We start from the raw sequence: 22,907 nt of genomic DNA on the forward strand, positions 1-22,907 counted from the left end.
AAATCCACAAACCCGTCTTGCATACAAAGAAGCAGGATTTATATGCTAACACATGCATACATAAAGTTGAGATTAACAGCTTTACCACCCACTGAACGCTGTAAGCTCGGCATGGTCGACGAACTAACTTTAACCATTTGAAATGTCCTTAAATTATGATGTGCAGAAAACAGCTTCATCTCCTCCCTTTCTGTGATGAAGGTTAGTCAAATACATAAAACATGGAGGAGGGGAAGATGATGGACATAAGTTTACATTCCTCCCTGCAGCTCAGCCTTACAGTCACAACACTGTGCGTGAATCAGGTTATTTCCCACCATAGGTGATTTATAAGGAGCTTAATAGTTTATTTGACTTATTCTGACTCTTATATGTGGGCCAGCACCCAGAGGACAACCAACAGAGAAAACATTGTGTCTGTGGGCTACCTGATCAGAGTTCTGCAGGTCTTCTTACTAATTAGTTTGGTTGCCGTTGTTAGGCAATCAAACTCTTGTTCTTCACCCTCTTTCTTCTTCTTTCTTATTCTTCCGTACGTTATTTGGCGCAGCGTACCTTCAGCATACATTGACCAATTTCAACCATTCAGCTATCAAAATGTTCATCTCACAGAGTACATTCCGGGTCAACTTCAAGTGTTTTTAAAAAAATATATATAATTTTTCAAATACTAAGCAATTTCTGTGTCATTTTTAACATGGGAGTCTATGAGAGAGCCCTTCAACGAGGGTCATCTGCCAAATGTATCTCCTCCTACCCATTTTAGTCTTAAAACGCTCATTAGATGCTGCTCTATCAAACTTGTATTCAGAATTTTCTAATTCCCAATTGTTTCTGCACGCCAGGCTCTCAAAGTTGGAGTGGTTTTTGAGGTCTCCTCTGCTGTTACCATGGTGACAGGCTGACACACAGAGGCATACACAGAGACAAACAAAGCTCTGAATTTCTGGAGTTGCAGATTTTCCAATTCAGAGCAATGCTTCAACTGCAGCAATCAAACTTGCATTTTCTTCAGGAAATGCCCTTTTCTATTTAAACTACAAATTCTCTATGTGACACACTTTACCTTTGGTTCTTTTTAAATTCTCTCCACAGAGAGATTCCACTAAAGGTGACCTATATCTTAAGCAAAGCTTAGAGCCAAGGGTGACAGCAATATCCATCCTTATATAGATATGTTTGCTTACACAAATACCAGTGTTTAGAAAGAGTGCTGGCTTTTGCTCAGACACTCTGGTAGAAGGCGGAGATGATATTTTAATTAAGTCCTTCATTTATTGTTGCAAGGCAGTGGAAATAAACTTCCTCTGAGATGCAAATACTTGGCAACGCACATGTTTCTGACATCCATGAAGTGCACAGCTTCCTGAACTGCAGAGAGAGAAAAAAAACTACCATACTGATGCTTTGCTGAGAGGCGTAGAGGTTTTAGAGTGGCTTACTGTATGGTGTCATTACGCAAAGTCTGACTGAAGTGGATACATGCTGCTCCCCAAGCTGATAATACCAAAACACAATGTGGTCCAGAGACCAGCATGCAGGCGGTTCAGGGAGTTCCTTTGTGGTCAGTTCTCCATGTATAGTTAGATGGCGCCATCTAGAGGCCAAGAGCTCCTGTAGCTGTGATCCAGCAGAGGGCGCTGTTCAACAAGTTAAGCGTTGAGTAGACAGCACAATGCTCTGAAACCGGAAACCAAGAGGAAGCTTGGCACCCTGACATAAACCAATCCAGTTATGTTGTGTAACTGCACCTTTTGTAAGTAATTTTTGTGATTTGCGCTTCAACGCCCAGTTTAATGAACAAAGTTTAATCCAGACTGTGCTGAACACATAGTCGCTGTCTATCGTATGAGTGTGTTTCACTATCTTAAGTACCAGAAGCCGTACAGCTGATGATACTCGGCTCACTGTTAGCTTAGCAGGCTAAGCTAGCCACGTAAACAATGGACTGCTCTACTAAAAATTCTTTTTAACTTCATGTGAATGTTAAGTCTGTATATTATAGCTTTGTAAGAAGCACCTAATAACACATTCATTGGTTAAATTGATTTATACGAGTATTATGTCCCGTCCTTGTGTATTCATTCAAACCATTAATAGCTAAAAAACACCGTTTCATGATCGTTTCTACTGTTTCTACTGGGTGTTATAAAAGTATATACATATACTTGTGTATAGGTGCTACACACACATACATATACACACACACGTTGACGTTGTGACGTTTGACTACCTGTGTTGACAGCTGAATCATAATGCCTGTAGAAGGTACAGAGGACCAGGTACCCTCCTCTCTCACCAACCCGGCTAGTGCTGCCCTCACCCCTGGTGGGCTGGAGGAGGATGGAGCCACAGGGGGGTCAGCAGTCTGCGCCTTTCCTGAAAACAGCCAGGGTTCCGAGGCTGCCGCAGCCTATCCTGCCAACACTGGACCTGGGGAGAGCAGGAGCGGTAAGCTATTTAAAAGATGGAGCATGGAGATGGAGAATGAACACCTGGATTATCAAAGCATTTATTAAGACAGACATAATGTCACAATGTTGACATCTGTGTGTCTTTAGCTGGCAAGAGGTCTGGAGCCTTGCTACAGATCGACCGCCAGCGCATCCAAGCAGCATCCGCAAGCTCTGGAGCTGATGAACTCCAGGGCCTTGGTGTTGCTGTGTATGACCAGGATGTCCTAGAGCAAGGTGTTCTGCAGCAAGTGGATGAGGCAATTCAGGAGGCCAATCAGGCTGCTGTGAAAGCTGAGGCTGAGAAGGAGTACCAGTCAGTGCTGGATGATGTCAGGTAAGACAATAATGAGAAGTAATCACCGCTATCCTGCAAGTTAAGTACTTAAAAGTCATTTTAAAATGCCACCATACCCTGATAAATGTTTAATCATTGTGTTTCAGGTCTGTCACAGCATCTCTGAAACATATCAACAAAATTATTGAGCAGCTGTCTCCTTATGCAGCCTCCAGCAAAGACATCAGCCGGAAGATTGAATCTGTCAAACGACAGAAAGAAAATAAGGTAAAATGGTAAATGACAGGTCTTCAAATTAAAATAATATGCTTTACATGATGATGCTGTAATGACATGATGTTAATAGTGTGCTTTGATGATGGAAAAAAACTAGGAAAAACAGCTGAAAAAAGTCAAAGCCAAACAGAGAAGACTTCAGGCCATTCTAGGAGGAGAGGAAAGTCAAAGGGTTGAAGCTGAACTTTTGGCAGAAGATGATGAAGAGGAAGGTAGGTGACATGTTATTACTTTTAACCTGTAATTTCTTTAGTCCCACTCATTAATATGGAAATAATCACTGATTCAAATAATAAAGTTGGTACAATATAGTGTCACGCTAGCCAAAAAGACAATTCTGTGCCATTGCTTGGACAGTTTAATAAATTGTCACATAAATAGAAATCACCTCAAGATAGTTATGTATCTAACTGTGCATCTTTTTTTTTTGTTGCACTAGAAGCCGGGCCATCTACGCTGGGTAGCATGCTCATGCCAGCTCAGGAGACTGAGTGGGAGGAGCTTATCCGAAAAGGTCACATGACTCCTTTTGGAACCCGAATCCAGCAGAAGGAGATAAAGAAAGAACCACGAAAACTGATGCTTGCTGAAAACTCTGCCTTTGACGAGTACTTAGCGGACCAGGCAAAGTTGGCCACTGAAAGGAAGAAACTTCCTCTGCTAAAGAAAAAGAGGAGGAGCTCTGCACTCAGCTCTGATGGGGATACCAAGGAGAAAACCAAAAAAAGCATTTCGTCCAAGGATAAAAAACTTAAAAAGCGTATGCGGAAGCTGCAGATAACTGCGCTAAAAGCCCATCCAAAGGCCAGGCCGAAGGCTGAGCCACAGCTCCTTAAGGCAAAAAGGAAGCGACGCGCTGAAGGAGAGGAGACAGATAGCGAGGGGTCAGAGTACCTGCCCAGTGATGAAGGAATGGATCCTGACCAAGAGAAGAGAGATGCCATGGAAGAGGGCTTTGGGGAGGAGAATGATGAGGAGTATGAGCTGAAACCATACAAGAGAAAAAACGATGGGAGAGGGAGGAAGAAAGTAAAGAACAAAAACAGTGAGGAAGAATACTGTCCAGAAAGTGAGGATGAAGAGGAAGAAGAAGACAAGAATAAATCCCAAAAATTCAAAGATGACGGAGATGTGCAATACTACCGGCAGCGAATAAGGTATGATCAAGTGCTATAAATTTGTTGAAGGCTGCCAAGGTGCACAGAGTTTTTATGTCTTTATGGTAGTCTTCTAAAGAGAATGCAGAAATCCACATCTGCAAATGCCATGCTCAACAAACACCAGATTGAGCCTTTTGCTTTGCATCACATTTGTAATGGCAGTGGTGCAAATGTGCTATTGTTATTCCTTTTATTAAGGAGAAAAGCAGTCAGTTTCTGCTGGCTCCATAGTGCAGAAAGAGAGTTAATCCCAGATGAGATTGGCAGCTGTTTCTTGACTAAGCAAATTCAGTCCCTGCTCTTCTTCTCTCTCTGCTCTCACACTGGCCTAATTATCCTCCTGCACATGGTTTTATACACTCACTCTAATGCTCAAATTAATGGAAGAGCAGCCCTAATGAGATTTCATATTTATAGCTGCCAAATAAATTGTGTTGGCATGTGTCCTTTTCTACACTATGGCAACTGAATGTCAATTCAACAGCAAAGACAGCATAGATGGTGAGGCTAGCTTATATGAGGAATGATAATACTAGAGTGGGTTGTATTTGTAGTTGGATGGGTGGAGGGGGGTGGAGACAGGGCCGAAAAGTGTAATTAACTGAACCAATGCTTAGTCTTGACTTAATTAGAGAGTGTGGTCTCTCAGGCCCAGCTAAAGGACCAGTTCCGTGGCAGGGTGACAGGACCAGGCCCAAATGAAGATGGATTCTTATCCTCTGCACCTCACACCTTTCTGGGGAACTCGCACTACTAATTGTCTGTATCAATCTTCATTTGCGGCACGATGACTGTGCCTCTAACTGCCCTCTCTCCTGCACTATTAAAACTGTTCTCCGTTACATTTCCCTTTTTGCTGTAGATGTTTTCCGCTCAAGGGAAATACCTGCAACTCAAAATATTTGCTTTCCATAAACCTGGGTCTTAAAATAAATCAGAGAGCAAGAGGGGCAAACAGAGAATACTTTATGTCTATCCCACCTAGGCTAGCTGAACCTCTTTACATGCACAGGGTGGCAGCATAGAGGACAGGTAGCTAGGCACAGCTGGTGCATATACACTGAGAAATCAGCAGTATTAACTAAAATATTTTAGTTATATGAGTTGATTCACTTGAAGTTTATTAAGTCATCAGCTGTCAGTTTGTTTTTGTCTTGTTAAAAAGTGATGCATTTAAATGAAGTGGTTAATTTTACCATTTAGGCCTGGTAATACTTAAGTGGGTTTTAATTAATGTACTCTGAAGGAAATGGAAGCGGCAGCGTCTTCGGGATAGGGAGGAGAAGCGTGAAAGAGGTGAGGAGCTTACAGACGACAGTGATGCAGAGTTTGATGAAGGATTCAAAGTTCCAGGTTTCCTCTGGAAAAAACTTTACAAGTAAGTTCTATATGTAACGTTGATCAAATGTAATGTCACATATTTGTGATATGTTTTGTTAATGCAGGAATGATAACAAGGACGTGATGGCTATAAAATAGGTACTGATCAAAGATTATCTTTGTACTTTGGTCTGCATCACACCCACTGATCTTAGAAACCTTTGCTCTAAAATGTATTGATTAAACAAAGATGATTTGATTATATAATCAATAAGCCATCCAGTTAAGTTTTTCTTTGTGGATAAATGTACAGTAGATTTATTGAGTCATTGAGTTGTGATAATATTCCTTCATTATGTCCTGTTTGCTTGTTGGCTATCCTTATCCTAATTGAATTTTGACTTAATAGCAAGAATTATGTAATTTAATCTCTTAAGGTGTGTGAACGCAAACATTGCTAACCTATCTTTTGTTTATTTGGATGGCTCAAGTTGGAGGTGGTAGAAATTTCAGCATACTTGTGTATTATGTTTCAGATACCAGCAGACAGGTGTGCGGTGGATGTGGGAACTCCACTGTCAGCAAGCTGGCGGTGTCTTGGGAGATGAGATGGGACTGGGCAAGACCATCCAGGTCATCAGCTTTCTGGCTGGACTGAGCTATAGCAAGCTCAGAACTAGAGGGTCCAACTACAGGTATATACGCACACACACAGTGTCCAGAGACTGTGTGTCTGTATGGTATGAATATTTGATCAGGGGGATTTCTGCTTGAGAGTGTGCATCTGAATTATTAAACATGTTTCAATTATCAGACTCTTCACTTTCTTACTGCAGACTTTAGAGAAAACACTGACACTCTGTGTGTATGTGTGCACGTGTGTGTCATCACCATGTCTGCTATGTCATAGTGAGTGTCTTCATGGAGATCAAAAATTATTTTTTAGTCTCATGCAGTGAGGATGGAGCAGGTGTTGGACAACAAATTAACCACAAAAACACGGGGGAGTGGTGGAGATAATCTGATTTTACTCCACAAATGACACTCATGCATTTAGCAGGTGGAGCTTCAAGACTCTGGTCAATACTCTGTCTACTATAGACGCCCACAAATTGATTGCTTGCAAACTCAATTATGTCCCGTATCAATAACTTCCACCAGGCAGAGATTCATGCCGGTCCATTAGTGTATCTGTGTGTGTGTGTGTATGCGTGCGTTTGACGAAGTTCTTGTAAGTCTTCACAGAGGAGCTGAAGATACACACATCCATTGACTTCCTTTGATTATTTACTTTGTTGTAGCTGGATCACTGTGCTGTGCTACAGTAGATATGACTTCTCTTGTTCTCTTACACCTATTATTGGGAACAATAAGTATAACAATGTATTATTTACTGTAATTTACTAATAAAATTTGCTGAGGTTAACCAAAGTTAAATGAACTTGGTTCCCCAGTTTACCCATGTTGATCACAGGGTTTGGGAGTAATCACATTTTTGCTATGTGTGTTTGGTTGCAGGTATGTTGGTCTGGGTCCGACAGTCATTGTGTGCCCAGCTACAGTCATGCACCAGTGGGTAAAGGAGTTCCACACCTGGTGGCCTCTTTTCAGAGTGGCCGTCCTTCATGAAACTGGCTCCTTCACTAGTAACAAGGTAGAATGTGTACTTGTTTGCATATTCATAGTTTAGCTGAGTTGTTTTCTGTAGGTTATTGTTTCCTCTGGGGGGCACCAGAGGCCTGTTTATACAACATTACCTCCAAACCTTTACCCCCTAACTCCTCTTCTCAAGCTATATTGATACTTTTGACCCACTCGGACACTAAAGCACATAAATCGAAAGAGAAGTTTATTCCTCTGTTGCAGGAAAAGCTAATTCCAGAAATAGCATCATGCCATGGTATCCTGATCACCTCATATTCAGCTGTGAGGAACATGCAAGACATCTTACACCGCTACGACTGGCACTACATTATACTGGATGAGGGCCATAAGATCAGGAATCCAAATGCCGGCGTAACTACTGCCTGCAAACAGGTATTGTTTACACACAAATACACACATTTCCAGCAGTTTGCTACCATTTGTTATTATTATAGTATGTATATCTAACCTTCTCCCTTTCTTTTCTAGTTTCGCACTCCACACAGGTTCATCCTATCAGGCTCACCTATGCAAAACAATTTGAAGGAGCTTTGGTCTCTGTTTGACTTCGTCTTTCCTGGCAAACTGGGGACATTGCCTGTCTTCATGGAGCAGTTCTCTGTGCCAATTACCATGGGAGGGTATAGCAATGCCTCGCCTGTACAGGTACATTTTCTGACATTGTAGTTAGAGTACTTTCTGCTAGAAGTGATAGGATAGGGTAGTCACATACAAGCATGTATGCTTAATTTTTGGAGAGCTTGCTAGGAGCAGGTCAGGAGAAGGAAAGTGCAACAGTAGAGCCATTAAGTGCAGCTCAGGATAATGTAAGTCCATGCAAAGGAACTTCAGTACTTCCTTTGTGTGTGTGTGTATATGAGAGAGGGAGAGGCTAAAGTGGAGAGCCAGTGAGCTAAATTGTAGCCCTTTGTCATTAGTGCCCAATCGTTAATAACCCACTGACTGTATAGATTTAATTATTTAAGCTGGCTATTGATGCTTCTTCCGCTGTCGATAATAAAAACCTTTACTAATTATTAATGTTATTAAATGGTCAGAGAGGGCAACGCTCTGCTGCTTTATCCTCTTCTCGAAATTCTCAGAGCAGCAAAGCAGGCCCTCAGACGATACATAAAATGTTGCATGTATGCAGCTGGATGTATGTAAAAATGTATGTGTTTTGGGGTGTGGCCTTATGAGCATGGTATCCATTACTGAAGCATGCATTTGCATCCCCATGTGAATCCACTCAGCAGCTTGTCCTGGGATCACCACATCATCTGCTGCTCTCCTCTACTTCTCCACTATGACCTCAATTGAGCCCTAAATCCCTCCATGTTATTGTCCCCTCCAGCTTTGCCTGGAGTGTTCTTGATCCCTCTGTGGACCCCCTTGTTAGTTAATGTTTAAAAGGCTAACTGGCTTTTAGCACCATCTATGGATAAGGTGTAGCAGGCCATTTACAGTGGAGGTTCTAGTGTGGGATGGGACCAAGCGCTTCTTAAAACCCCCTTCTGTTCCCAAGAAGCTGGCCAGTAATACTGATGAAAGAGGAGGGTTCCATCCCTCGAGACAAACTGCACTCTGATCAATGTGTAATGGCTCATACAGCTGAGAGGGACAACAACATGAGTTAGCTGATGATGGAGAGTGGATGAGGGGCTAAACAAGTCATGCCTCATCAACCCTGAACACACAGAGTTGCGATTGTTGATGTGCTTGTTTATCTGGTTTAACTGTTTTTTTTTCAGGTCCAGACAGCATTTAAGTGCGCATGCGTGCTGAGGGACACCATAAGTCCTTACCTGCTCCGAAGAATGAAGGCAGACGTCAAGGCCAACCTCTCCTTACCTGACAAAAATGAACAGGTATTAATCATAGTCTGAGACATTTGACCTGGGTCTAAATATTGAACACCCTCCTACAACTGGAATTCTTAACAGGGGAGATGTTTATCTGATTGGCCGTGACACTGTGTGTCACACCTAAAGAGTATTTGATGAATGTGCATGGCCTTTGTCAGATGCAGAAGCTAATAAAGTCCTACTAAAGTAAAAGGATCAGGTATTCATTAGGGTGGCTGGTCTCTGGTCTGTCCTCATGGCTGATGCTGGTTGACTTCTCTTTCTCCTTCAGCTCATTAAGTCAGTCCCTAAGGACAACATTGGCTTCAAAAAACACATTACTTCCCTCTAATTTCTCTTCTCACACACACACACAACTTCATCAAAGGGTTTTAAAATGGATGTTCACTGCTCATTACACACTCTCATACTGGCCTGTCTGTTTTTGTAGGTTTTGTTTTGCAGACTAACAGACGAACAGCGGCAGGTGTATCAGAGCTTCTTAGATTCCAAAGAGGTCTACCAGATCCTAAACGGGGACATGCAGGTGAGACTCAGTTTGTTTTATGCTTCTTTTTTTTAAACCATGCACTATTACAAAGAGGGTAAAACTGTAAGTCAAGAGAAACAACTTCCAGGAACCAGACTTGCCTTATTCATTATTTACCCTGATGAATTTCACTTCCCCTCACAAGCAGTTGTGTGTGTGTTTAAATTATTTTCCTATTAAAGATCAACACTGACGTGGCATCAGTGGAATTTAATTATTTTGCCATGTAAACTTTGTTAAACCCCTAATAGGCTGTCCTTACTATTCTTTAAGATGCTTGCTTTAAGAGGGTTGTTCCCGTTTTTCTCACATTAGCAAGACCCTCGAGAGAGGAAAGAGACTACCATTTATCACCACTGACCAAATGGACGTGGTTGGAGAGCCAGGGGTGACCACAGATTGTGCATACACACACACACACTTAGACATATGCAGTGGTCACTCTCAGTCCATTAACCACCATTACTAATGCAGTGACCATTGGGCCTTCATCAAGGAAACGCAGCCTTTATTATCCATAAATGAATTATGTAACTCATTCTTCTAGACTAAAGTAAATGCGCATATTTGTTTAAAGGTGCAACCCTGTAAATGCAATAAAATATATATTTTACTTCTATCAACCGGTTTTGTGTTCTTAAAAAGAAGGTATGTTTGAGAACCTGTTGTGTTCTTTAGGTCTTTTCAGGTTTAATTGCCCTGCGTAAGATCTGCAACCACCCAGACCTGTTCTCAGGCGGACCCCGGATGCTGCGGGGTATCCCAGAGGACCAGCTAACTGAAGAGGAACACTTTGGCTTTTGGAAACGTTCAGGCAAGCTGATAGTGGTGGAATCACTCCTGCGTCTCTGGTTCAAACAGAGCCACCGGGTTCTGCTCTTCACTCAGTCTAGACAGGTTAGTCACCAATACACACTGACTACGTTTCACTTTGCAAAAATGTATGCATGCCAGTTTGCTGTATTTAACAACAGTTTATGTCAATGTGCTGAGATTGATTTTTGCATATGTCCCTGCTTCATTTAAACTTCCAATTTGTGATGTCAATTCTATGCATTTGCTGCTGGCAACGTAGAAGCCATGTGTCTGTGTGAGTGTGTGAGAGCGAGAGTGTGTATATGAGGCCCCAGCTGTTGCAGTCAATACCAATGAGATTATACCTCAGAGGGAACCTGAGACCCTCCCTGTCGGTATCTCTGTCCATGTAATATTAATCTGCTCTAATCCTTTTAGAGATAATCCAAATCTCAGCCCCTTTTTCTCTACCTTTCTCCGTGTCTTCCTTTTCTGTCTCTTTCTGCTGTCTTCCCTTCATTCCAGATGCTGGACATCTTGGAGGTTTTTGTAAGGGAGAAAAACTATTCATACCTGAAAATGGATGGCACAACCACAATAGCTTCCAGACAGCCGCTCATTGCTCGCTACAACGGGGTAAGGATTAGTCATCCCTAATGGGTTTCATGAGTGTTTCCCATGAAAATCCTGTCCTGAGGGACAAAATGCTTTAGTGGAACCCCACTCGTCAGGTGGAGACACTAATTGATGACAATCTGTTGTTCATAGAGGGTCAGCGGTATTGCCTCTGTGTGGAAATATTACTGAGCATTATAACAATAAATATGCATCTTCAAAATGCATTGTATAATGTATAATTTTACTCTTTTTGCAAAAGGTTTGATTTGGGAGGAGGTTGTCCACCTATGTATACAGTGTTACATAGATCAAAATGAGTATCAAAGTGTGCACATGCTGTCCATTAATCAGACTTTTTTCCCCTTGCCTGTCTTTGTTTAAGGACAAATCCATTTTTATCTTCTTGTTGACCACTAAAGTTGGAGGTCTGGGAGTCAATCTGACTGGAGCCAACAGAGTCATTCTTTATGACCCAGACTGGAACCCCAGTACAGACACACAGGTTAGAACATACAGAAAAATAAATTAAACATTTACTAGATTGCTTGTTTTATGCTAGCTGCTTGTGTTTTTCACATATCTTGCAACTCTATACACTTGCAATTCTGACTGACTGTGCTTTGATCATTGACTTAATGTTTTATGTCGTAGGCTCGGGAGCGTGCATGGAGGATCGGTCAAAAGCAGCAAGTAACTATCTATAGACTTCTGACTGCAGGGACTATTGAAGAGAAAATCTACCACAGGTCAGACAGCAGATTTTTAATTATGCTTCAATGCGCAAACATAATATTGCTTTTGTGCCCTCCCTCACGTTGTCTTCCATTTTACTTGTCATTCCATGGACTTCACACATTCTTAAATATTAGTAAAGACATGAGTAATTGCTTACATCACTGCTGTATTACTGCTTGCAACATCCCAGTTCTCTGTAATTGAAAAGCTTTCCTGCATTATTAAATGGCCAATTGAGGACTTCTAAACTATTGCTCTGTTTGGTTTGTGTCTGTAAAGTGCTTCTGAAAAACAAGTTGGAGGAACTGCAGGGATTCTATTTTAAAACCTGCAGTAGTGAGGTTAACTAATTTTCTCATCCATCAGCCAAACTACTCTGTAGTGACAGCAGATCAGAATTGCCTGCTGAGTTAAAATAGCACATTACAAGCATCTAATTCTGTATTATATCTGTTGTAATTCAGGCAAATTTTCAAGCAGTTTCTCACCAATCGTGTTCTGAAGGATCCCAAACAAAGACGCTTCTTTAAGTCCAATGACATCTATGAGCTCTTTACTCTGTCTGACCCTGGAGCACAGGGAACAGAGACCAGCGCCATATTTGCAGGTCTGTTTGTCAGTATATTATCATTCAGTTATTAGGCTACCTTTTAAAGAATTTATCTGACAGGTTTTTCTTTTTATATTCAAACAGGTACAGGATCTGATGTCAAAGTTCCCAAAAAACCTGAGAGGCCCAGGTCATCGCACACAGTAAACCATGGCAGCCATGCACATAAACACTCCTCAGCAAACTTGAATGAAATTGGTACAGTAAGCAGACACTCCTCAACAGACATTCCTGCAGAAGGAAACACCTCTCCATGCAGTAAAATCCCTCAGGGTAAACCAAATGTCCTGATGGACAGCCAAAACACCAACCAAAATGGTGTGGATGTGGTGCCAGACACACAACAAAGAGAACAAAATAATAGAGACAGCAGCGCAGCCAAGCCAGCGATCAAAACATTCAACTCACCCAGAGACAAAGACTCTGCACTGACTAGCCCACAGAAACACAGAGAGAAGAGAAAGCACTGTGACTCAGCTGACTCGGACAAACACATGTATAAGAAACGCAAACACTCACAGGATGCTCGATTTGAAGGCCGCCGCATCTCTCATTTGGTGAAGAAAAGGACCTACAAGAAGGCAGAGGGTGAAGACGGTACGACAGAGAACCAGAAAATATCTGATGATTATGTGCTGGCAAAGCTTTTTAAAAAGTCTGGTAAGCATTTCCCCATAAATACCATGCTGCACTTGCCTTTTTTAAATGTACCCTGAACAGAAACAGTTGACTCTTGTTTTGTTCTGGTCTGCAGGTATCCACAGTGTGATGCAGCATGACACCATAATGGAGTCCTCCAACCCTGACTATGTTCTTGTCGAGGCAGAAGCCAACAGAGTGGCAAAGGATGCCCTGAAAGCGCTTAAGGCTTCTCGGCAGCGGTGCAGACTGCCCTACAATAGACCTCCTCCTCCTCCTCCTGCAAAGTACGCAATTCAGCACTGGATTTGTTTTGAGCTTTTTGCATATTCCGATCTCAAACATATCTCAGTCTTTTCTTCTGTTGCCTTCACAGGAAACGTTTTGGACAAAAGAAGAATTCTCTTCTAGCTGCACCTTCTGTTCAGTCAGTCCCCATTTCACCTAAATGCAAGGTAACTGCTGTATTAAACAATATGAAACTAGGGAACATGTGTAGCAATTCTGATGCCGTGTTGATCTTGTTTTTTGTATTGGTATTTAGGATGCTGCAATTATAAAGAAGTCTGTGTCAAAGAAACCAGGTTCAGGAGCTCTTTTCAGTGGAGAGGCGGCAGAAAGTGACTCTGCCCCACTCTCCTCCACCTCTCTGCTGGCCAAGATGAAAGCCCGTAATCACCTAAGTGTGCCCTCCAGCCGGAGAGATGAAGTGGAGGAGGAGGAGGAAGAGGAGAATGGCTCTGGAGCCCCAGGAACGAGCCTCCCTCCTGCTCCACCCACCAAGCATGATGAGCTGCTGGTTGATCTGCGCAACTTTGTGGCCTTCCAGGCGAATGTGGAGGGGCAGGCCACCACCCAGGAAGTGCTGGAATATTTTAAACCGAGACTGACCCAAGAACAGGCACCCGTGTTCAGGGAGCTACTCAGGAGCATCTGTGACTTTCATCGGACCTCGGGTCAGGAGGGCATCTGGAGACTGAAGGAAAGTTATCGCTGAGAGAAGCTGTGACTCATTGTTAATGCCGCGATTAAGCCAAATGGAGATGTCTGATACCCAGCAGATCACAAAAGGAAATGGTGCATTACAAGACGTATCCACTTTAAACACAGTGAATAAGTCTTAGAGAAAAATTCTGTCAGTATTTAAATGATTTCAATGAGAGGTGTTTGTTTACACAATATTGCTGTTGTTTCTGTTTTTGTTCATTGTTGTTAGTACCTGGTTATACTTGAAATCTTATTTTGTTGTTTTTTTTTGTTAAACTTGAAACTATATTACCTCCAGTAATGACACACTCAAATGTCCTGTTAATATTTGTACTTGAACAACCTGACTGACATGTTTGTATGAATTTTGTCTTTCTGGTAATACAGTTGGTGATGGCTGTACATTCAAGTGGGAGCGGGATTGGGTTACTTTAGCTGCTGTATTTTATTTAAAAAAAATGAAATGAATGTGCATATTTTGTATGCAATAAACCTTTGTAACTCATTGCTCAGTTTGGTTATTCAAAATGTAGAAGGTGTTAAAAATAATTTCATCTACTTCAGTGTTCAGGCTACCAATGAAACATCAGGCTGTTCTTGTACATTTACCTCCAGAATGCTGGTAGAATAGTTGATAAATCCTAATATAATTTGGGATCATCATTGAGTGTGATTAAAGTGTGGTGCTGACCAGGGTGCTGAAATGCTAAATGACTAGAAATCACGTAGGCCTGAACATGAGGCACAAAATCTGGGAAACCCAGTTAAAGTTTATTTTCTAAAATTGTCTGTAGTAAAGGAGATGGGAGTGTAATTCCATTTATTCACTTAAGCAGTCATCAGAGGATGGAGAGGAAAGGCGCTGACAGGAAGCAGACACACACTCCGGGCCTGCACTCTTGTCAGAGTTGTCTAGACCAAATATTGGGGTAAAGTTATCAACCGTTATTTGATTTCAATTTTCTCCACGCACCTCGCCGAGGTCATAATAACAACTTTATTTTCAGTGGTGCATAAATTAATTACGCGCATTTAATAACTAAAATATCATTATATTCCCCCTTTAATAACATAAACGCTGCACGCCAGGGAAACCCTTAATAGCGCGGGGCCCTGTAACTGGCCATTATCCGCCTGTAATGATATTACAGAACCAATTACGCGCCATTAGAAGGGATTTTCTGCACTTTATGTGGTTTAGTCCAATCCCGCACTCCTCTTCTAAATTTCAGCTGCTTCTCGAAGCCTCATTTTGCCTCCACCTCAGAGACGCTTGGCGTCTGCGCTCTGCCGTCCCTGATGCGCTTTAAAACTAATTGAAAGGGTCCCGCAGCAGATCATTTATCTGAGGAAGCGAAATAAATCGCAGGACCCCTTGCTGTGAACAAAATCAAAAATTTGGCCTTGTGAGTGTTCTACATGCGCAACTCCTTGTAAAGTGGACCCCCTAACACACCCTGACGAGCAATTAACCCACCCGACAGTCAATCTAAAACCCAAAAGCAGTCATCCTCCTTTTTTTAATATATGAAAGAACCAAATAAAAAGTGCAGCGGGTATGTGTGCATGTTTATGGTTAGGGAATTTGCTTGACTCTGGAATAACAATCACTTGTGATGAATTTTTTGGCACCAGAGCAGAGCTGCCGTTTGCCACCCAGGGCATGTCTCCCCTCTCCCTCTGTCTTTCTATCCGTCTTTCACTGACTGACACACACACACACACACACCAGGGGTTGGGGGTGAGAGAGACAAAGCCATGATAATCCGATTAGGACCAATTAGGCGTGAGATTCTGCGACACTAGCTGAAAGCCTTAACACTCTGCAGACAGTTATACAGTTATAGAGACATCTGGACACTCCCAGAGAGAAACAGAGGGAGAGAATAGTGTGAGTGAGTGTGTGTGTGGTAGAGAGAGAGAGAGAGGGAAGAGGGGAGAGGGAAGAGGAGAGAGAGAGAGAGAGAGAGATGTGGACACTCCCAGACAGAGTCAGATAGTCAGAGGAAGTGCAGCAGCCACTTCTCTCCAGTGCGCGAACTCACTCACATCAGCATCCTCACCGCAGGTAGGATGCTCTCACACATCAACTTTCAGTCTTCATCCCGCCGCACGCGTTAGTATAGAGGCGATGTATCCTCTTAATGTCCCTCCATCACAGATCAGACCCACTCTTTAGATGCTCTGGACGCTCTCAGCTCTGAGCTGAAACTTTTGTCTGTGTTCCAGGTTCAGTTTCGCCGCTCTGAGACGCGCCAGGATGTTCTACTTTCACTGTCCGCCTCAGCTGGACGGAGAGTGCTGTCGCTCCAACACATGTAAGTTCTCCGTCCCGCATTTTACATCATTGTTTCCAGCTGATCTCATTATTTTAATGTGACTCTGTTGTAAACTGTAAAGTTTTGTGGTGTTTATTGTACAGGCGCGCACAAAGTGTGTGCGTGTTTGTGGGAACGCGACAATTCAGGCCTGCTTGATGTCTTCTTTGTTTTGTTTTTCTTTTGTTTTTGTTGTGTTTTGGGCTTTTTTAAGGTGCAGTTAAAAATAAGAAGCTTTGAAAAACACTTTTTTTCTGAGATAAACTGAAACACGTTTCCTTTCTAAGTCGACATAACATTTGAGATGTTTTCTGTCCTTTAACATTTTCACTATCGGATGCAAAGCGCACCAACATTTGTATCCATCAAACATTTCCGAATTAGACTGTGAAGGGTTAAGTGTTTTTTCCCCTCTGCCGTGTCAGTCTGCCGGCTGTTTGTGTGAGCAGCGCTGGTGCTTTGGCCCCGGGGCAGAGGGGGCGTTTTGTCCCGGGCACAGATGTTGGATGTCATGGCTCTTAGTCCGTCATGGTTCCCCTCAGACACCCAACATCAATGTTTCATGCAGCTAATGGAAATACAAAATATGTTCGCTGTTGCCAAAATGTATTGGCCTTTTTCTTCTACATTTCAATTTGACGTGAAATTCAGTGTTTCTTTTCACATGAATTATTCTTAATAGTTAATAACATTGTTTAATCTGTAAAGCTCATTATTGGCCTTAATCAACATTTTATTAAACTACTGATTTCTCTTCTCTCGTCAACTTTTCCAGTGAATTCAGGCGGCTTTGGTAACCACGCCCCGGCCGATTTTGATGATGGGTTTTTACGCAGGAAACAGCGCAGAAACAGAACAACGTTTACTTTGCAACAGGTAAATATTTAACACAATAAAAAGGCGAGGTGAAACACACACACTCACACACACTCACGGTACTACTAAGAGTTAAAAAAGAAAGAAAGAAAAGAATTAAAGTTGGCCAGGTTTTTCCATGTGTTGCACACACACATGAAGATAGAAAATGGCTACAATATTAACGAATTCTTTAGATTTATTCATTTAATTTTTTAGACTAAATATAACCATAAATGTTCATTTCATACACTTAAACAATTAACGTCAGGGCACAATTTAAACTAATTTCACGCAGTGAGTTCTTTCTTATCCGTTATCCCTTTGCGAGTTTTACCATTTCCAACAAGATATATGTGAAAGAAAGAAAGAAAGAAAGAAAGAAAGATTTTTCAGCACTAAAAATCAAACACAATCTGTCTTCCTTAAAGTATAAGTGCTGTTTGTGTGACTGCAGCTGGAGGCTCTGGAGGCTGTCTTTGCACAGACCCACTACCCGGACGTGTTCACCCGGGAGGAGCTGGCCATGAAGATCAACCTGACCGAGGCCAGAGTGCAGGTATGGCTGCAGCAAATGTAACGTGTCCTGGGCACGTTTGACCATGTAGGAGAGGGGTAAATTAAGCCACTCTGTCATTCCGGCGATGCACTTTAATAACATCAACATAATGGTGAATATTAGATTAGCTTGATTAATCGGTCATTCATAATTAACCAGCGATAATGTTCTTCACTAATTTGTCCGCGTCTCAGAGGTAAGAATACATCAGGCGTGCAGATCTCTTTCCCGTAACGGAGACAGAAAAAGATGATGTGTGTTTTAAAAGAGGTCAAAGTCTGGAGGCTCCGAAACTCCTTTCTTCTTTCTCTCTCACACATATAAATGCTTAAAAATACAACCTTAAATTTAACAATTTATATTCCGTTGCTGCCCTGCACATATGCGCCGGTATAAACTTGGCCAGATGTAATTAAGTTATGTGTCCTGTATGTAATTTCCTGCATTCCAGATTTGCTTTTGGGTTTTGTTGTGCGCGCAGATCTAATTGTGGGAAATATAATAGTTTGCCTTTTGTTCCCCAGGGTCATCTTACTATCGCTTAAACCCAATGGCGGGGTTGATAATGGAATCCAGCGCTGTAAATTAGGGATTGTAAACAAATTATTCCCCTCCTAATCCGATTACCACATTCCTATTATTAAATCTGAACATGAATCCACCGCAGTATGCAGGGATATTAAACTTACATTATTATTAGAAAATAAATTTCCTTTCTGTTGTAGTGTTGTTGCCCCCCTTTTTGTAAAGTGTCAATGGGCCTCCCCCGCATTAAGAGCACGCAGCAAATTGAGATTAATGGAGCAATTATAGCCCATTCAGAGATGGGTGTGTGTGGGGGGGCGCGACTTCTAGCTGGAAGGTGCAGGGGTGAGATAAGTCCATTGGTTGTATTGTTGTCCTGCCACCAAAATGTTGTCCTTTCTTTATGCCGAATGAATGCATGTGTTTTGTTTGGCTGTTGACATCATTTATACCCCCGGTACAATGGGAGGCATGCAGAGCACATGCACACCGACTATAACCTCCATTCACACATCATGATTAATGCCTGCTAGAACCAAGTCCTAATCGAATCTGATGTTGTCAAACAATCACTAAATAGGGAAATAAACGACTTCATCATAGCTGCCTCTCTCTCGGGCAGCACAACTGTCAGTGGGAAGTCATTAAAATATGATAATGAAAAATTGCTCAATTAAATGTTGTTATAGGCAGTGACCTTCATTCGATTAAGATACCAGAACTTGGCTATATGTTCTCAGCTGTGTGGATGGGGAAGTTCTAGGGATAAGTCAGGGACTGTAGGAAATTAGAGCGCTGCTATAACACATTCAAAGACCTTTTGATATACTCTAGACAGAGCAATTCTTTTTACTGACAGAGATCTTAACAAGGTAGAAAACTGTCTTTTCTATACTATTGCACTGGTTTCCAAAAAAAACAAATGAAATGAATTAAAGCAAGAAGTGCATTATTTTGTTTTCTTTTTTTCTGTTTATAAATGCAGGTTTGGTTTCAGAACCGCAGAGCAAAGTGGAGAAAGACGGAACGAGGGAGCTCGGACCCTGAAGGAGGAAAAGAGCAGATGAGTGAGGGCACTCCTCCATCTCGCAGCATCAACTCTCAGTCCCCGGTGGACCAGACAAGAAAACAGAAAGAACCACTGGAGATGCAGCAAAGGTGGGGAAAGACAGACGCCTGTTTGTATTGTTTGACAGTAGAAAAATTACGATTGGAGGATTGCTTGGTCTAGATTTTCAGGCTGGTGGAGCTGAGTGAGCGAAAGCAACATAAACCCATTCTGTGTATTCAAAGCTTATTTGAAAAACAGCTGTAAATGTCTGTAGACATGCAGGTGTGTTCTTAGAATAAACTCAACTCACCCTGTGTTTGTTCTCTGCAGCATCAACAGGACTGTGGGTCCTGGAGGTCCGTTCTTCCCGTCTTGTATACCAGGCACCCTCCTTAACTCCGCCACCTACGCCCAGGCCCTCTCACAGGTCGCCACACTGAAAGGTGAATATGTTTATTATTCATTTTTGAATGATGAAGATGATGTGATTCTTCACTAGTCTCACCTCATTTCTGTTACTTCCCAGGTAACGGTTTGTGCTCCTGCTGCGTTTCTGACCCCATGGGCCTGTCTTTTCTGCCACCCTATGGTTGTCAGGGCAACCGCACAGCCAGCGTGGCTGCCCTGCGGATGAAGGCCCGCGAGCACTCAGAGGCCGTGCTGCAGTCCGCCAACCTGCTCAGTGCGGCAACTGGACCCGGCGCCAGTGTGGGGGTCTTATCTGGGGTCGGCGTAAGCGCAGCCGGGGTGGTGAGGCCCGCAGTGGGTCATGCCGTTGAGGTACCCAGTGTTGTCGGAAGAGGTGGAGACAGCTCCAGTCCCAGCCCGGCCACGAAGGTTTCTGTATTGGGCGGCAGTCCTGATAAACACCCTCACTGCTCCAAGGACCCACTGGAGAAAAAGTGAAGCGTTGTGGACACAAATGTGGACGTACTGATACTCTGTGTGATCGTGCCTGTTATTGCTACACTACAACTAAGCACAACTACTGACTGACTCCAGAAGCTGCCTGGGACAGACATCTTTTCTTGTATCACACTGTATGGATGCAAACATTAAATATTTATTTGACAGTAAATTATCATTGTGAGAAATATTTGGGGCCTGGTTACCCCCATAAAAGCACAACTGTGGTTTTGGATCTTTACGTGTCTTCATGCACTCTTGGACTCTATTTGATGGACTAGTGTAAAGAAGACACATTTGATAATGTGAATTTAAGTAGCTCCTCTTCTTTTCACTGAGAGGACAGATGCTTACATTGTGAATGTTGATGCATGTAAACTAAGTGTAAATCTGATGGCAGCACAGTGAAGATTTTGGCAATATAACGTTAATGCCATCAGGTCAGCAAATGGGCTCAAACAATCGTCTCTCATTCTTTAAAGTGAAAGTGCACTTTAATTGATTGATCGGCCATTTTCAGTGTAAATGTGTACATGTGCCAGACTAGAGCTTGTTCGTGTGTGTGAACCCCAGGCACGATAAAGCAGACTGGGTGACAGAGCGGCAGTTGTCCCTTCCACTCTGTTAGCACATCTGTAGCGCCAGCAGACAGGGAACACACTAGTCCTGTTGTGACATGTTCTTTAAAACAATTAAAGATGTAGCCGCTCATGTTCCTCTCCTGTTGCCTCTCGCTCCAGCCATCTGTTCTGATACATTATTTATCAGCTTCCCTTAAAGCCGGGAGAGGAGAGCACTCGTGACTCTTATTATTTATTTACTTTTAGGAGCGCTCACTCTCTCTCTTCCTCTTAGCATTTTTTTTATAATAAACCTAATTAAAACCATGATATATACTATTTATTAATGTTGAATTTACATTTTCAAAAAACATCTCTCATCACCTCAGGGCTTTTCACTCACGTAGTTTATCACAGGCAATATATTTGTTGATTCATTTTTTTCCCCCTAAATTTCTCTCCTCACTAGAGTGACTCACAGATAAAAGATCAGCTGACCAGACTGAGAAAACCTAACCCGCAGAGCACACAACCAGTAGTTGGGCTGATTCAATTTGTGTCCTTGAGGATTTTCAGGAAATTACTTTTGATAGTCAATAACACAATTAAGTAAACTACACACACATTATCATGAATAATTGATAAGAAATTATGTATTACCATGAAGTACTGGTTCAATAATTGATGAGGCGACACCCTGGTGACACAGAAGAGGGAGATAATGTCAGAAGTCGTGCCAGGTTGTATAGTGCTCACATCCTCATTTTTTTCTACCACTGTGTGTGCATGTTGTAAATATCTGACAACTATACTAATAAAGTGATGCTTTTACAGACTGTGACTGTAAGAGTTTTTATAATATGACTGGATTTTATATCAAATTGTAATTGCACGTTAAATATCACAGTATAGGCCTGTTGTAGGTTCCCTGCCGGATCTATTTATGCCCCAAATAATATTACCCCCAAAAACATCATGTCCTAATATAATGATTTAGCTTTAAGTGCATGAGAGCAGAGCAAAGCCCAGTGACATGGCAGCTAATGACAACACAATATCCTTACACAAATCAGCTCCTCTTCCACAATGTACCAGAATGGACGACAGAATCCAGCCAAGTCACACAAAAGATGTGAAAGACACATTCAAATCGTTCCAAAATTGAATACAGTAGTTGTGGAATTTAATCATTAGCCAAAACAAAGGATGCAGAAGTTATAATGACTCCGATCATCATTAAGTTCCACATGGGGCCCATAATTCACTGCTTTAATATTTCATAAACAAGTCAAGTTGGTGTTGACATTCAGCTGTGCATGTGGCATCATTGATAATTTTCTGTCACCTAAAAAAAGTCCTGAGGCGGGTTTGTGGAGCATTGTTATATCAAATTAGCTGGAGAGCGGCCAGAAAAGCAGACAAACATGGTGAATATGGGGGACAGCAGTTGAACTCTGTTCTTACAGTGCAGTTAATGGGCTTCTTTTGTTGCAGTAATGAAATATTTTTTTTTGCAGGGATGTGGGGAAATATGTCCTGAAACAGGGAGATGTACACACACACACACATACACGGACACAAACCGAAAAAGACACATAAAGTGTACATACAGGGCTTTTGCTTGACATTAGGTGCATTACCCAAATTTTTACTATTCAGCCACACACAGCTTTCCAACACAAAGTGCATTCAGGCCTCGTCCACTGAAGGGCCAAAAAATCACCACACTAAAATGTCATCTCTTCTTTTCATACCTGCTACAGAGCTAATCAATATCCCAATCAATTAGAATCAATTAAGCTCATCTCTGAATAGAGATTACATAAACAAAGCTTGTCTTAATGCAGCAAGTAATGTGCCTGTCTGCTGTCTGCTGGCACCACAGCTCTGCTCCTTACTCAGCACAGGGAAGAGCATCCTCAGCGTTTGTGATCAATGTTCACAGGGAAACTATGTTCAAGCAAAGTTGAAAAGTTGCACTGTGCAAAAACTTACTACACGTCAGAAAGTCCGCATTTCTAAACAGGTCAAACTGAACTGGAGCTATGTTCTGTGTTTGTCCACTAGAGGGGGGTAGTGAGCAGGAAAAAATGTACAGACTCCACATGACAGGCTTCGTTTCAAACCTAATACACTGATTATTTTTTTGAGGAAGCGTTCAGCTAATTACAATTATTAGTAAAAATATTTTTTCATGTACATTC

The 22,907-nt window shown here is 42.1% G+C and overlaps 2 protein-coding genes across 2 annotated transcripts; both read left to right on the top strand.

Moving 5' to 3' along the window:
- Positions 1–1,683: 1,683 nt before the first annotated feature.
- Positions 1,684–14,362, top strand: ercc6 (excision repair cross-complementation group 6). The gene is made up of 22 exons (XM_028422999.1): positions 1,684–1,756; positions 2,246–2,451; positions 2,562–2,790; positions 2,898–3,018; positions 3,125–3,239; positions 3,467–4,184; positions 5,434–5,565; positions 6,044–6,202; positions 7,026–7,161; positions 7,374–7,544; positions 7,641–7,817; positions 8,903–9,019; positions 9,447–9,542; positions 10,224–10,442; positions 10,866–10,976; positions 11,341–11,460; positions 11,610–11,704; positions 12,158–12,300; positions 12,388–12,963; positions 13,058–13,229; positions 13,319–13,397; positions 13,487–14,362. Exons 2-22 carry the CDS (start codon positions 2,256–2,258, stop codon positions 13,937–13,939), a joined length of 4,335 nt encoding a protein of 1,444 aa, XP_028278800.1. The 5' UTR covers positions 1,684–1,756; positions 2,246–2,255; the 3' UTR covers positions 13,940–14,362.
- A 1,589-nt stretch (positions 14,363–15,951) lies between these two features.
- drgx (dorsal root ganglia homeobox) lies at positions 15,952–20,917 on the top strand. Its single transcript, XM_028423658.1, has 7 exons — positions 15,952–15,997; positions 16,159–16,247; positions 17,023–17,123; positions 17,560–17,661; positions 19,172–19,344; positions 19,568–19,680; positions 19,764–20,917. The coding sequence occupies exons 2-7, from the start codon at positions 16,190–16,192 to the stop codon at positions 20,141–20,143; spliced, it is 927 nt and encodes a 308-aa protein (XP_028279459.1). The 5' UTR covers positions 15,952–15,997; positions 16,159–16,189; the 3' UTR covers positions 20,144–20,917.
- The last annotated feature ends 1,990 nt before the right edge of the window (positions 20,918–22,907 follow it).

Source organism: Parambassis ranga, chromosome 15, assembly GCF_900634625.1.
Source record: "Parambassis ranga chromosome 15, fParRan2.1, whole genome shotgun sequence".
NCBI classification, from domain to species: Eukaryota; Metazoa; Chordata; class Actinopteri; family Ambassidae; genus Parambassis; species Parambassis ranga.

Coding starts and splice junctions, on each gene's coding strand:
- ercc6 (XM_028422999.1), top strand. CDS start 2,256: ATGCCTGTAGAAGGTACAGAGGACCAGGTACCCTCCTCTCTCACCAAC. Junction 10,443..10,865: donor TCTTCACTCAGTCTAGACAG/GTTAGTCACCAA, acceptor CCTTCATTCCAG/ATGCTGGACATCTTGGAGGT. Junction 11,461..11,609: donor ACCCCAGTACAGACACACAG/GTTAGAACATAC, acceptor TTTATGTCGTAG/GCTCGGGAGCGTGCATGGAG.
- drgx (XM_028423658.1), top strand. CDS start 16,190: ATGTTCTACTTTCACTGTCCGCCTCAGCTGGACGGAGAGTGCTGTCGC. Junction 19,345..19,567: donor CCACTGGAGATGCAGCAAAG/GTGGGGAAAGAC, acceptor TGTTCTCTGCAG/CATCAACAGGACTGTGGGTC. Junction 19,681..19,763: donor ACAGGTCGCCACACTGAAAG/GTGAATATGTTT, acceptor GTTACTTCCCAG/GTAACGGTTTGTGCTCCTGC.